The sequence below is a fragment of the Pseudorca crassidens genome, chromosome 11 (assembly GCF_039906515.1).
Source record: "Pseudorca crassidens isolate mPseCra1 chromosome 11, mPseCra1.hap1, whole genome shotgun sequence".
Classification (NCBI taxonomy): domain Eukaryota; kingdom Metazoa; phylum Chordata; class Mammalia; order Artiodactyla; family Delphinidae; genus Pseudorca; species Pseudorca crassidens.
The window spans coordinates 44385275-44401040 of record NC_090306.1 but is presented as its reverse complement, the minus strand read 5'-3'; the positions used below and the strand labels follow the sequence as shown (position 1 = coordinate 44401040).

The 15766-nt window shown below is 39.2% G+C and overlaps 1 protein-coding gene and 1 pseudogene across 1 annotated transcript in view; both read right to left on the bottom strand.

Moving 5' to 3' along the window:
• Positions 1-15335, bottom strand: part of TMPRSS12 (transmembrane serine protease 12) — a 37275-nt gene extending 21940 nt beyond the window's left edge. The window contains exons 1-3 of the mRNA XM_067698657.1: positions 15098-15335; positions 14201-14399; positions 470-738 (exon numbers count right to left, since the gene is read on the bottom strand). Coding sequence (XP_067554758.1) covers positions 470-738; positions 14201-14399; positions 15098-15335 — 706 coding nt within the window. The remainder of the gene's footprint in view (positions 1-469; positions 739-14200; positions 14400-15097) is intronic.
• LOC137202831 (large ribosomal subunit protein uL29m pseudogene) lies at positions 10303-10864 on the bottom strand (annotated as a pseudogene).
• Positions 15336-15766: the final 431 nt, after the last annotated feature.

The following is a 15766-nucleotide window of genomic DNA, read 5'->3' as shown; positions in this document are numbered from 1 at the left end:
TTCAGTCAGTCAACGATTTGTGCCTCTTTGTGCACTAAAGAAAATACATGGCAATCAACCTGTTTGATACTAAACAGTGCACTAAATAAAAAGTATACTAAATTTGATTCCTTATAGCCAGAAGCTTATTATTTAAGATAAGCAAATCTGCTACAGAGCTTGCTTCATCACCTAAGAGTCTCAGAAACTACAGAAATACTTGGAACCATCATTCTCTCTGAGAATGTCTAAAGGTTTAAGTATCTTGGCATGTATAACAAAAGAAGTCTCTATTTCTGCTTTGGAAGATAATTTTCTCTCTCCCACAAGCAAGAAAAAAAACACAGAAAATTTAAAAAGACATTTCCTTTTCACTGGTTTATAAAGACCTGTTGTTCAAACTCATGATATAAAGAGATAAAGACATACATATTCACCCTCTGCCAATCATCAGGAAAATCTGTATCAACAAAATTCAGATCATAATTACCTTTTTCTGTTGTTCTTCCCCATCCACTTATAAAACACTTCGTGTTTCGGTTCAGTCTTTGGAAAACACCAAAAGGTAGACAGATAGGCTGAATATAATCATTATATCTCACTGCTTTTTTTAAATGAAAAAGCGCAATATCATTTTCATAAGATTCCACATCGAAGTCTGGATGGATAATGATTGCTTTAACTTTCATCATCTTGGAGTGTGGCTGACGCCCACCTATATTATTAGTTCCAATCACAACTCTCCACATTACAGGATCTCTGAAAGAAAGTAAATGTTCTTATCTTAAACAGGTATTTAACTAAGTAAATATTCTTAATCTCCCACTAGTTTTTGTTTTTCTCATGTTAGATTAATAACAAAAAAATTAATCCTACTTTCATGTGACAAAGTCATAGCAAGTAAAAACCTAAATATTGTGATGTAGGAAAAGAGAAAAAGATCAATGGGACAGAAAGTCCCAAACGGATTCAAGTACATGAGAATTTAATATATGGTAGCAATTCTTACCAATGGACAAATGGATGAATTATTCAATAAATGGTATTGGGACAACTAGCTAACTAACAAACTAGTTTGAAAAGTGAAATAAAATTAAATCCCTGAAAAATTATTAAACACTAAAATAAACTCCAAATGGATTAAATATTTAAATGCACGAATCTTTTAAATAAAGACTTCCTATCTTTTAGAGATACGTAAAGTGGTATGTCTGAGATTTCTTTCAAAATAATTAGAGGGGGAGTTGGCAAGAATAAAGATGAAACAAGATCAGCCATGAGTTGATAAACTGAAGCTGCATATTATGCATATGGGAATTCATTAAACTATTTACTTTTACAAATTTTTGAAATTTTAGAATGAAACATTTGGATATTAAATTAGGATGAGAAGTTTAAAAATTAAACCAGAAAGAAAATATAGATGAATACATAACATTGTTATGGAAAGGATGCCACCAGGGAAGCCCAAATTTGCCTTTTTGTAATTCTATTTGAGCAAGTTGGAACATTCCACTGGACTATATCTCAGTGAGAAAGGACTTTATAAAGCATGACACTAAATATAAAAGAAGCAACTAATGGATCTTGACGTCTTTAAAAGCAAAAAGCAAGCAGAAATCAAACCAAACCAAAAAAGTCTTCTGTAGGTCAAAAATCAACAATTAAAACCCCAAGTGGTTAATACTTATTGCATGTGAAATTTACAAATGCCGAAATTCCTTTCACCCTTCAAATTGGCAGAGTGTGTGTATTTAATGATTATGCTCAGTGCAGACAAGAGTCAGAGGAACAAAGTTACTCTTATTCACTGAGGAATATATAAATAGATAGGCACTCTGGCAGCATGTACCAATAGCCTATAAAAGTTGCATTGATTTTGACACTGCAATTCTACTTCCTAGAATTTATTCCAAGGAAATAGAAGATAATTAGCTATCTTAAAATTGGACTAGGTAACCTCTAAAAAGTTTGTAAAAATGTTTATACAGTCCTAGTTCTATTGTGTTTAAAAAGAAATTGTAGCTTAAATGCTTTAAGCTGCTTTAAAAAAATGATGTTTGGGCTTCCCTGGTGGCGCAGTGGTTGGGAGTCCGCCTGCCGATGCAGGGGACGCGGGTTCGTGCCCCGGTCCAGGAGGATCCCACGTGCCGCAGAGCGGCTGGGCCCGTGAGCCATGGCTGCTGAGCCTGTGCGTCCGGAGCCTGTGCTCCACAACGGGAGAGGCCACAACAGTGAGAGGCCCACGTACCGCAAAAAAAAAAAAAATGTTTCTTTTCCAAATGTATACAATTTATCTTTCTTGAATTAAAATTTTTTCCCGTTTTATTGAGAAATAATTGACATACATCACTAAGTTTAACGTGTACTGCATGTTGGTTTGATTTACATATATTGTAAAGCGATTACCACAATAGGTTTAGTTAACATCCATTATCTCATATAGATACAATAAAAAGGAAAGCTGGTGATGAAAACTCTTAGGATCTACTCTCTTAACAATTTTCCTATATCATACAGCAGTGTTAACTATAGTCATCATGTTGTACATTACATTCCTAGTCCTTATTTCTCTTATAAGGGAAGTTTATACCATTTGACCACCTTCCTCCAATATCCCCTCCCCCCACATCCTGCCTCTGGTAACCAACCACAAATCCCATCTCTTTCTCTAAATTTGGTGGGGAATTTTTGTTTGTTTATTTTTATTTGTTTCTACTTATAACTGAGATCCTGCAGTATTTATTTGTCTTTTTTTGTCTGACTTATTTCACTTAGCATGATGCCTTCACGGTCCATCCTCAATGTCACAGATGGTAGGATTTCCTCATTATTTATGGCTGAATTACACACACACACACACACACACACACCCCACGTCTTCTTTATCCATTCATCTATCAGTGGACACTTAGATTATTTCCGTGTCTTAGCTGTTGTAAATAATGCTGCTATGAAATGCGGTGCAGATATTTTTTCAAGTTAGTGTTTTCATTTCTTTTGGATATATTCCCAGAAGTAGAATTGCTGGATCTTGTGATAGTACTATTTTTAAGTTTTTGAGGAACCTCCATACTGTTTTCCATAGTGGATATACCAATTTACACACTCCCATCAGTGGTGCACAAGTGTTCCCTTTCCTCCACATCCTCCCCTTGATGATGGCCATTGTGAGGTGATATTTCATTGCAGTTTTAATTTGCATTTCCCTAATGACTAGTGAGTTGAGCATCTTTTCACTTACCTGTTGGCCATTCATATATCTTCTTTGGAAAAATGTCGATTCAGATCCTTTACCCATTTTTAAAATTGGATTATTTATTTTTTTGCTATTGAGTTGTATGAGTTCTTTATATATTTTGGATATTAACGCCTTATCAAATAGATGATGTGCAAATATTTTTCCCATAGGTTATCTTTTCACTTTGTTCATATTTTCTTTTTCTGTGTGGTTTTTTTAGTTTGATGTAGTCCCACTTGTTTATTTTTTATTTTGTTGCTTGTGCTTTAGGTGTGATTTCCAAAAAATCATTACCAAGACCTATGTCAAGGAGGTCTTTTTCCTGTGTTTTCTTCTAGGAATTTCATGGTTTCAGGTCCTACATTTAAGTCGTTAATCCATTTTGAGTTAATTTTTGTTAATGGGGTCAAGTTTCATTCTTTTCCATGTGAATATCCAATTTTCCCAGCACCATTTATTGAAGAGACATTCTTTTCTCCACTGAGTATGCTTGGCTGTCTTGTCAATTATTAGTTGACTGTATGTGCTTGGGGGTTTTTTTCTGGGTTATCAATTCTGTTCCATGGTCTATTTGTTTTTATGCCAGCACCATACTGTTCTAATTACTATAGCTTTATAGTATATCTTGAAATCAGGAAGTGCGATGCCTCTGTTTTTTTTGTTCTTTGGATTCAGGATTTCTTTGGCTATTCAGGGTCTTTTTTGATTTCACATAATTTTTAAGGGTGTTTTGTCTATTTCTGCAAAAAGTGCCATTGGAATCTTGATAGGGATTGCACTGAACCTATAGATGGCTTTTGGTAGTACTGACAGTTGAATAATATTAATTCTTCCAATCCATGAACATACCTTTCCATTTGCTAGTGTCTTCTTTATTCCTAAGTATTTTATTGTTTCTGATGCTGTTGTAAATGTAATCAATTCTTTTATTTCTTTTTCAGAGAATTCATTGTTAGTGTATAGAAATGCTATTGATTTTTGCGTGCTAATTTTGTACCCTGCAACTGAATTCTTGGATTAGTTCTAATGGTTTTTTGGTTGTGTCTTGGGATTTTCTATATATAAAATCATGTCACTTGCAAATAGAAACAATTTTACTTCTTTTCCAGTTCTCATACCTTTTATTTCTTTTACTTGCCTTATTATTATTATTTTTTTGTGGTACGCGGGCCTCTCACTGTTGTGGACTCTCCTGTTGCGGAGCACAGGCTCCGGACGCGCAGGCTCAGCGGCCATGGCTCATGGGCCCAGCTGCTCTGCGGCGTGTGGGATCTTCCTGGACCAGGGCATGAACCCGTGTCCCCTGCATCAGCAGGCGGACTCTCAACCACTGCGCCACCAGGGAAGCCCTACTTGCCTTATTTTTTAAAAAAATATTTATTTATTTATTTATTTTGGCTGTGCCAGGTCTTAGTTGTGGCATGCGGGATCTTTAGTTGTGAAATGTGGGCTCTTAGTTGTGGCATGCCTGTGGGATCTAGTCCCCTGACCAGGGATCGAACCCAGGCCCCCTGCATTGGGAGTGTGGAGTCTTACCCACTGGACCACCAGAGAAGTCCCTCTTTTACTTACCTTATTGCTCTAGCTAGGACTTCCAGTACTATGTTGAATGGGAGTGCGAGAGTGGGCAGCCTTGTCTTGTTCCTGATCTTAGAGGAAAAGCTTGCAACCTTTCAGCATTGAGTATGATGTTAGCTGTGGGCTTGTCATGTATGGTCTTTCTTATGTTGAGATATGTTCCTTCTATGCCTAATTTCCTAAGTATTTTATCATGAATGGATGTTGAATTTTGTCAAATGCTTTTTCTGTGGCTATTGAGATGATCATATGATTCTTTTCTTTCATTCTATTAATGTAATGTATCACATTGATTGATTTGCACATGTTGAACTATCCTTGCCTCCCAGGGAGAAATCCCACTTGATCATGGTGAACAATGCATCCTTTTAATGTGCTGCTGAATTTGGTTTGCTAGTGTTTTGTTGAGAATGCTGCATATATATTCATCAAGGATATTGTTCTGTAGTTTTCTTTTCTAGTAATGTCCTTATCTGTCTTTGGTATTTGTAATGCTGGACCTTGTAAAATGAGTTTTGGGAGGTTCTTTCCTCTTCAGTTTTTTGGAAGAGTTTGAGAAGGACTGGTGTTAATTCTTCTTTAAACATTTGATAAAATTCACCAATGAGCCGTCTGGTCCTGGGGTTTTCTTCTTTGGGAAATTTTTGATTACTGACTCAACTCCTTACTAGTAATTGATCTATTTAGATTTTCTGTTTCTTTCTGATTCAGTCTTGGTAGGTTGTATGTTTCTAAGATTTTTTTCATTACTTCTAGGTTATCCAGTTTGTTGGCATCTGGTTGTTTACAGTAGCCTCTTACGACCCTTTGTATTTCTGTGGTATAAGTTGTAATGTCTCCTTTTTCATTTATAAGTTTGTTGATTTGGGTCCTCCCTCTTCTTTTCCTTGGTAAAGCTAGCTAAGGGTTTGTCAGTTTTGTCTATCTTTTCAAAGAACCAACTGTTATTTCGGTTAATCTTTTATTTTTATTATTATTTTATTTATTTTTGGCTGCATTGGGTCTTCGTTGCTGCGTGCGGGCTTTCTCTAGTTGTGGCGAGCGGGGGCTACTCTTCGTTGCAGTGCACAGGCTTCTCATTGCAGTGGCTTCTCTTGTTGTGGAGCACAGGTTGTAGGCACACAGACTTCAGTAGTTGCAGCACGCGGGCTCAGTAGTTGCGGCACGCAGGCCCTAGAGCACGCAGGCTTCAGTAGTTGTGGCGTATGGGCTCAGTAGTTGCAGTGCACAGGCTCTAGGGTGTGTGGGCTCTGTAGTTGTGGCGCACAGGCTTAGTTGCTCTGTGGCATGTGGAATCTTCCCAGACCAGGGATCGAGCCCATGTCCCCTGCATTCGCAGGTGGATTCTCAACCACTGTGCCACCAGGGAAGTCCCTGGTTAATCTTTTATATTGTTTTTTTGTTATCTATTTAATTTATTACTGCTCTAATCTTTATTATTTCCTTCCTTCTAATTTTAGGGTCATCTTTTTCTAGTTCTTTAAGGTGTAGAGGTAGGTCGTTTATTTGGGATCGTCTTGCTTCTTTTTTTCTTTATTTTTTGCGGTACGCGGGCCTCTCGCTGTTGTGGCCTCTCCCATTGCGGAGCACAGGCTCCGGATGTGCAGGCTCAGCGGCCATGGCTCACGGGCCCAGCCGCTCCGTGGCATGTGGGATCTTCCCAGACCAGGGCACGAACCCACGTCCCCTGCATCGGCAGGCAGACTCTCAACCACTGCGCCACCAGGGAAGCCCTGTCTTGCTTCTTAATGTATGCATTTATTGCTCTGAACTTCCCTCTTAAAACTGCTTTTGCTGCATAAGTTGTGTTTCCATTTTTGTCTCAAGATACTTTTTAATTTCTTCTTTGATCCACTGGTTCTTTTTTTTAGGAGAGAGTGTTGTTTAATTTCCATGTAGTCATGAATTTTCCAGTTTTCCTCTTTTATTGATTTCTACTTTCATGCCATTGTGGTCAGAGAAGATCTTTGGTATGGTTTCAATCTTCTCGAAGTTGCTAAGACTTGTTTTGTGGCCTAACATATGGTCTGTCCTTGAAAATGTTCTATGTGTACTTGAGAAATACTCTGCTGCTGTTGGTTGGAATGTTCTGCCTATGTCTCTTAAGTCCACCTTGGTCTACAGTGTTATTTAAATCTGCTATTTCCTTACTGATTCTCTATCTGGATGATCTGTCCGTTGTTGAGAGTGGGATATTAAAGTCCCCAACTATTATCAAATTGCTGTTTATTTCTCCCTTTAACTCTGTTAGTTTTTGCTTTATATATCTAGGTGCTCCAACGTTGGATGCATAAATATTTACAATTGTTATATCTTCTTGATGGATTGACCCCTTTACCGTTGTGTGGTGACCTTTTTTTGTTTCTTTTTACCATTTACATTTAAAGTCTATTTTGTCTAATATAAGTACAACTACCCCTGCTTTTTTGGGGTTACCATTTGCTTGAATGTCTTTTTCTATCCCTTCACTCTCAGTCTATGTGTGCCTTTAAAGCTAAAGTGAGTCCCTTGTAGGCAGCATATTGTTGGACAAAGACTTTTCTGAACAGACAAAAGCTGAGAGAGTTCATTACCACTAGACTAGCCTTACAAGAAATGCTAAAGGAAGTTCTTTGACTGAAAGTAAAAGGACACTAATTAACATCATAAAGACATTAAAAGGTAGTGCAAAACTCACTGGTAATGGTAAATATATAGCCAAACTTAGATTCTGTAATTTGGTAATAGTGGTGCATAATTTACTTACAACTTTAAAAGTTAAAGGAATTAATATAGTAAAAATAACTATAACAACACTAATCTATTAGTTACACATTATAAAAAATATGTAAATCATAACAGCAATAACCTAAAATGTAAGGTGGAGGAGAAGCAAAAGTGTAAAGCTTAGGAATTCTATTGAAGTTAAGTTGCTAACAGCTTAAAATAGTGTGTTATAATTTTAAGATAGTTTATGTAAGCTTCTTGATAACCTCAAGGTAAAAACCTGTAGGAATTACACAAAAGGACTTGATAAAGAAATCAAAGCATACTGATACCAAAAGACATCAAAACACAAAAAAGACAGCAGGCTAAGAAACAGGGAACAGTGGATCTAGAAAACAACCAGAAAACAATTAATAAATGGTGATAGTAAGTCCTTACCTAGCAATAATTACTTTAAATGTAAACAGATTAAATTCTCCAATCAAAAGACATAGAATGGCTAAATCAACTTATATTACTTACCTATTTCAATTTATATTCAGACCGTGAGATTAAAAAACAGGTTATATACACTGAAAAGTACAAAACATTGCTGAAAGAAATTAAAGAAGACAAATAAATGGAAAGACATCCCTTGTTCATGTATTGGAAGACTTAATATTGTTAAAATGACAGTACTACCCAGAATGATCTATAGATTCAATGAAATACCTATAAAAATCCCAGTGATGCTTTTGCAGAAATAAGAAACCCATCCTAAGATTCATATGGAATATCAAAAGACCCCAAATAGCCAAAATAATCTTGAAAAAGAAGAATAAAGTTGGAGGACCATACTTCCTGATTTCAAAACTTACTGAAAAGCTACAATAACTGAAACAGTGTGATACTAGCATAAGGGCAGATATATATACCAATGGAAAATAGAGAGCCCAGAAATACACCCTTGCATATGTGGCCAATTGATTTTCAACAAGAGTGCCAAGATAATTCAATGGAGAAAGGAAAGGCTTTTCAACAAATGGTGCTGGGAGAATTGGATATCTACATACAAAAGAATGAAATTGGACCCTTATACCATATGCAAAAGTTAACTCAAAATAGATCAAAGACCAAAATATAAGAATAAAGCTATAAAACTCTTAGAAGAAAACACAGAAAAGCTTCATGATATTGGATTTGGCAGTGATTCTTGGGTATGACACCAAAAGCACAGGCAACAAAAGAAAAAAATAGATAAATTGGACTTGATCAAAATTAAAAACTTGTGCATCAAAGGACACTTTCAAGAGAGTGAAAAGACAACCCACAGAATTGGAGAAAATATTTGTATATCATATATTTGACAAGGGATTAATATCTAGGATATATAAAGCACTCCTACAGCTCAACATCCACAAAAAATCCAGACAGCCGAGTTCAAAAATGGGCAAAGGACTTGAATAGACGTTTCTCCACAGAAGAAATATAGGACTGCCCTGTTGGTCCAGTAGTTAAGAATCCGTGCTTCCACTGCAGGGGGCACGGGTTCGATCCCTGGTCCAGGAGCTAAGATCCTGCATGCCACATGGTGTGGCCAAAAATAAAATAAACCTTAAAAAAACAGAAGAAATACAAATGGCCAGAAATCACATGGAAAGATGCTCAACATCACTAATCATTAGGGAAATGTGACTCAAAACCACAATGAGGGACTTCCCTGGTGGCGCAGTGGTTAAGAATCCACCTGCCAATGCAGGGGACCATGGGTTCAAGCCCTGGTCCGGGAAGATCCCACATGCTGTGGAGCACCTAAGACCATGCGCCACAACTACTGAGCCTGTGCTGTAGAGCCTGTGAGCCACAACTACTGAGCCGGAGCGCCTAGAGCCCATGCTCCGCAGCGAGAGAAGCACCGCAATGAGAAGCCCATGAACCGCAACGAAAAGTAGCCCCCACTCGCCGCAACTAGAGAAAGCCTGCGCGCAGCAATGAAGACCCAACGCAGCCAAAAATAAATAAATTAATTAATTAAAACAACAGAACCACAATGAGATACCACTTCATGCTCATTCAGATAGTTACCATAGTAATAGTGTAAGTAATGAACTAGGGATATGGAGACTGGTATTCTGAATCTACTTCTCATCAGTGGGGAGTATTGGGGGACAAAAAGAAGCAAATTTAAGAGATACCGCACAGAGAGAGTCAGCTAACTGTCGAGGTAATGGGACTGTTGGTGAGGCTGTTATCTGAGAAAATAGAGAAGGGATAGAATTAGAGGGAAGATTTTTTTTTTAATAAGATGGGAATTTAAACTTTATACCTGATTTTGACCACTTCCAGATTTAGCATGCCATAATAACACTTAGAACAGTTGATAGTCAGTTTTTAAAAATTAATTATTTTTGCCCGCGTTGGGTCTTCGTTCTGTGCGCAGGCTTTCTCTAGTTGCAGCGAGCAGGGGCTACTCTTTGTTGCGATGTGTGGGCTTCTCATTGCGATGGCTTCTCAATGGAGCACGGGCTCTAGGCAGGCTCAGTAGTTGTGGCTCTTAGGCTCTAGAGAACGGGATCGGTAGTTGTGGCACACGGGCTTAGTTGCTCTGCGGCATGTGGGATCTTCCTGGACCAGGGCTCGAACCCATGTCCCCTGCATTGGCAGGCGGATTCTTAACCTCTACGCCACCAGGGTAGTCCCAGTTGATAGTCATTTGACTAAAAACACAAGTTATTTATAAACCACTTAGTATGTATTCACTTTTGTATATAGATTGTAATCCAAGAAAAACAAAATGGTAAATTAAAAGTTCAGATGTCTTAGATAAGACTTGATTTCTGGGCTTCAGAAAGATGTGGAAGCTTTTCCTGAAGAAAATTTTCTTTCTTGCTTGCTAAACTTGTCTTCCTTGCTTTGATGCAGGCTTGTTTCTCAATTCTCAATCTGACAAAACGTTTCACCTAGGGCACTGCAAAGAATCGTTTTCTATTGTTTCCTTTATTTAGGTACCAAGGTATAGGCCACTGCTTGAACTTGTGCCAGATGATTCTTCGAAAGATGTCTCTTCTCCAAGAACCAGGTCTAGCTTTTTCTTGACCAGTCTGAAGAATTCTGAGGGCATCTTCCGTTTCCTGGACAACTTTATCTAATGTATCCATGGAATCTACTACCTTTTCTAACTGCTTCAGACTTGGCATTGGCAATCTCTGCTGCTTAGCCTCCTGCTCTAGAGTTAGGAGCATGTTTCTTTCAGGAGAACATACCAAAGTTTATGTAAATCTTCATGACTTTTGTTCCTTAATTGCTGACAGGTCCATGAAGCTCCCTGTGCTAGCAGGGGCCTGAGGACTTATTAACAACCTGAAAGCCTTCAGGGCTGCTGAGACTGTTCTCTAGAGGAAAGAGTTTAAAAGTTCATGTTTGGACTTGTTGGGAATGTGACTCCAGTATGTACGTATAGTAGGGAGCTGGAAATACGACTCAGCTGGAGAGACTTGGGAGTTGCCAGGACATGGTGACTCCTAAAACAGAAGTAGATGAGACATCTCTAGGGAAGAGTACAGATGATAAGGCAAGAGGATAGAAGGTGGAACTCTTGAAAATACTGCCACTTAAAAGAAGACAAAGACTCAAGGAATAAGGAAAAAAATTTTTTTAAGGTAGAGAATAGTGGTGTCTTAAAAATCAAGAAAAGAGATCAGAGGGAATTCCCTGGCAGTCCAGTGGCTAGGAATCCGAGCTTTCACTGCTGAGGGCCCGGGTTCAATTCCTGGTTGGCGAACTAAGATCCCACAAGCCGTGCGGCATGGCCAAAAAAAAAAAAAAAAAAAAAAAAGATGTAGAACAGCAGTCAACTTTGCCAAATGTTATACAGATGAAATAGGATGGGGATTGAGTAGAGGTCATTGGATTTGGCATAGAGGTGGGTCTTTAATAGTGTGTTCTGGCTACAAAAATCAGACTGCAATTGGGATTTTATGAGTCAATGCAGGTGAAGCAAAAGGGAGTCTTTCTTTCAAGGAGTCTAGTAGTGAAAGGAAGAATAGAAACAGGTAGGGTTTGTTTGTTTGCTAAATAACGATGAGGTGACCTAAACATGTTTGAAGGCTGTAGGGAAGAAGCAAGAGGAAAATACTGAAAAATACTAAAGAGACAATGAGGTGTAATGAAACAGCTATAGACTTGAGACTAGGTTTAAATCAATAGGTTGCCACTTTACAGCAATGTGGTCTTGGGAAAATTACCAAATATCTCTGATCTCTGACTCCTCAGGTGTGAAATGGAGATAACAGCTATCTCAGAGGGCTACTGGGAGGGCTTTTTTTAAATACAGAGTTATATGTAACATTCTTAAACAGTACCTAATCTCAGAGCAGGTCTTTCATGTTATAAGAAGGAATAAGGGATAACTGATGGTGCAAGGTTTAGGAAATGAGGGGGAACAGGAATAGAAGTGGCAGAGTCTTCTGAGACAGGAGGTACTCCTGAAAAATACAGACTATGCCTCAGTAATGTCGACTTCCTCAGTACCTAGCCCAGTCCCTAGCATATAATATACATTTAGTAAATGTTTGTTGAGTAAAGGGGTAAAAATATCAATAAGATTTAGCCTTGAGAATTGTTAAGTGGAATATTAATATTATCTTCAAATGCTTGGAAGAGTAATGAGGTTTAATATATATGGCTTCAGAAGGCAGAATGAAAATCAAGACACTTAGTTCAACATAAGGAAAGGCTTTCTAAGAAATAAAGCTGCACAAAACTTAAATGAAATTCTTTCCAAGGTAGCAGTTCATCATCACAAGAGGTGTTTCAAGTAGAGAGCCAAATGATATAGTTATGGTTATGTGTGTGGATTTTCATTATGACACACCTGGATTTGATCCCTGATTTCACTGTTTTCCAGTCAGGGTCTCCCTACAGTAAAGAGTGGTTGTGAAGAGTAGTGGAAATTGTGTCTGAAAATATGCCTGACTCAATGCATTAAAGCAATAGTTATTTCAGACTAGAGAACCCTTTACTTCAATATTTTAAGAAGGATTCATATACAGGACAGAGAATTGAACCACACCTTTATAATACCTCTTTGAACTCTAAGATTTTATGACAATATAACAAAGCTATATTATTTGACCAAGGTGGTATATCTAGTAGGTTCTGGAATCTTACTTAAAGCCACTGTACCACAAAGTGTCAGAGGAGGACTAGTATACAGGTCGCCCCTCTCCAAATGCATTGTTCTCCCCACGTGTCAAAGGAACAGACTAGGGCTTCCCTGGTGGCGCAGTGGTTGAGAGTCCGCCTGCCGATGCAGGGGACGTGGGTTCGTGCCCCGGTCCGGGAAGATCCCACATGCCGCGGAGCAGCTGGGCCCGTGAGCCATGGCCGCTGATCCTGCGTGTCCGGAGCCTGTGCTCCACAACGGGAGAAGCCACAGCAGTGAGAGGCCCGCGTACCGCAAAAAAAAAAAAGGAACAGACTAGTAAAGGCCCAATATCAGGACTTAATAGGTGAGAAGAGCTTTTCCAAGAATCTTCAAATCATACCAAGCAGGTTTTTCCTTCCTTGGTTTAAGGTTTGAAAGCTGTTGAAAAGCAGTTTTTAAAGACAGCATTTTAGGAAAGAGTTGTAAGACACCCACACCTGAAAGACCAGAATTGATTTCTAACTCTGAAGCTGTTTTCTACATCTTTTTCTATACCCTTGGGTTTATACCTCAATAGCTTCCCATTTTTCTGATCTCTAGTCCTCAAGAGGCCAACTTATGGAACTGAAATGCATGTTTTTTAAATGTGGTAAACAGATTAAAAGATTAAAACCTTAGGAACCCCATCAGGCCAGTTACTCTCAGTTGAATTTTGAAGTTGTTGTTAGTTTTTCTTAGAGACTTTTCATTCTTCTCCCAGATAGCTCATAAAAATTAGAGACTAAAGAGAGACTGTATGACAGGTATCACGGTTTTCCACAGTATTTATCTTAGAGCTTCATTTTAAATGTTAGGAGGGTCATAAAGTTCTATTACAACTGTGGTAAATCTATTTCTCCAAGACTGACATCATCCATAGACTCAATAAATATTTATTATGTCTCCTGTAAAGCAGGCCAACTCCTGTATTAGTACCAGAAATACAAAATAAAACATGTAGTCCTTGTCTTCATGGACTTGTCTCACCATGATCTAATGGTGAGAAAGACAAATACATGATTACAATACAGTAATTTTTAAAGCTAAAAGAAATGCTATTTATTATTTAAAGCAAGGTCCAACAAACTACAACCCACAGGCCAAATCTGGCCTGTCTCCTATTTTAATATAGCCCATAAACAAAGAATGTTTTTTACACTTTTAAATGGTTGGGGAAAACCCAAAATGACAAAATAGGATTTTGTTCAGATTTCAGTGTTCATAAATAGTTTTATTGCATCACAGCACACTCATTCAGTGATGTATCATCTATGACCACTTTGGTTCTACTGTGACAGAGTTGAGTCTGGCCTGCAAAGCCTAAAATATTTACTGTCTTTACAGAAAACGTTTGTTGACCTCTGACTTAAAGGATTTATTTCAACAAATATTCAGTGTACTATTCAGTGTAAGGCATTATGGCTACCTGGAAACATATCGCTTAACTGAACATGGCTGAAGTCAAGTGGTCCTCCGCCACTTCAAAATATCTCCCAAGAGCATAAAATAAGAGTTCTGTTCTGAATACATACCTAGTGTCCTTATTAGTGCAGTGGGCAGCCGTGAGGACCCATCTATTTTTCACTAAGCTTCCCGCACATACATGAGCACGATATCTGCCAGATTGAATCTGTAGGCTAACTAGCCATGGCCATGCGCCAATTTGAGCTTCTGTGCCCCCTACAATCCGAGACCCCTGGAACATACTTGCAAGTGGTGCTGTTCCACAATCTAAAAATAAAAATGATACATTATTTGGACTGAACATATTATTATATGTATTACTTTATAATCTTAACACGTTAATGTAATATTTGAAATCCTATTTAAAAAACGCATAAAGCAAGCTGGATACCTAAGCCATGCCCATATTTTGAAAAAAGATCTTAGAGAGCTAAGACAAACATGTCTTAATTGCTTACTCACAAATAGAAAGACATTAAATCAGCACAATTCATCCATTTTAAAACTCTTCTCCTGAGAAGTATAACCATGAGGCAAGTTTCTCTGGCCAGGTATCGTATTTTTCCCCCGTGTGAAACCGCCACTAAAAGAGCCTGGGACTGGTCAACCAAGAGCTACAAGTTCTAATACTTGCCATTTAACTTGTTGGGTTAATTCTTCTTAACTGTAGTATGAAAAAGTCACCTAACAGCCCTTTCATCTTTGAATTCCAATGAATTATTAGTCTGTAAAATGGGAATGACAAAGCCCAGAATGTTTTGAGGCGCATATACAGACGCAGAAGTGTATGGCATTTTTACTATTAGTACTACTACTCCAGTCATTAAAATCGGGCTGCTTGGATCCGTAAATTTTTAGTTAAAGGCAGCTGGAAAAACAGAAAAGGAGGGCCCCAAATTCAAATACTACTTAAGTGGGGAAAAGGCAAGGACGACTGTCCAAAGAGAAGAACGAACAGATACTGCCTTTTGCGTTCAACCCTTCCTCTTCCGGGGCCTGGGGCTCCTGCGCCCTGGGCCTCCCACTCATGGCTTCGGGCCACCTCCGACCTCCGGCCTGTTCCTGCGAGGAGCCATGCCCACTCCTTTCAGAGAGTGGGTAGTGTTCTGAGCATATGAGAGCGCCGCCCAGAAACAACAGCGCTGCGCTCAGGAGTCCCAGCCCCATGTCGGAACTCCTGGTGGGCAAGATGGCGGCAGGCATTTCCTGCCCGCCCCCCCTGCCCCCTTCCCCCAGCCCGCGAGCCTGTGGGCCCTCGGCCTGAGCAGCCCGGCAGAAGAGGTGGGCGAGGTGGGCGACGCGGGAGCTGTGCGGCTGGGTAGGTGCAGGGGCGGGGTGGGGGGCGACGTCACACAACCGAAGTAGGCGAGGGGTTTTGATGGGGGCTGAGGCCTGTGAGGCTGCGGAAGTGCCCGGATGAGTCAAGGCCTCAGCCGGTGTTCTGGTTACGCGACCAATGAAATGTCTCGCCCTCAGCCAGGATCTGGGGATTCGCTAACTGGCGAGACCTTCCTGAGCCAGATCTACACACTTAGATGGTACAGTAGGACTGTTGTGGTGAGAGGGGAGCTGCTGGAACCTCTGGAGCAGCTCAGACTTCAAGGCCAGGAAGGCTTCCTGAAGTAAGAGCACTT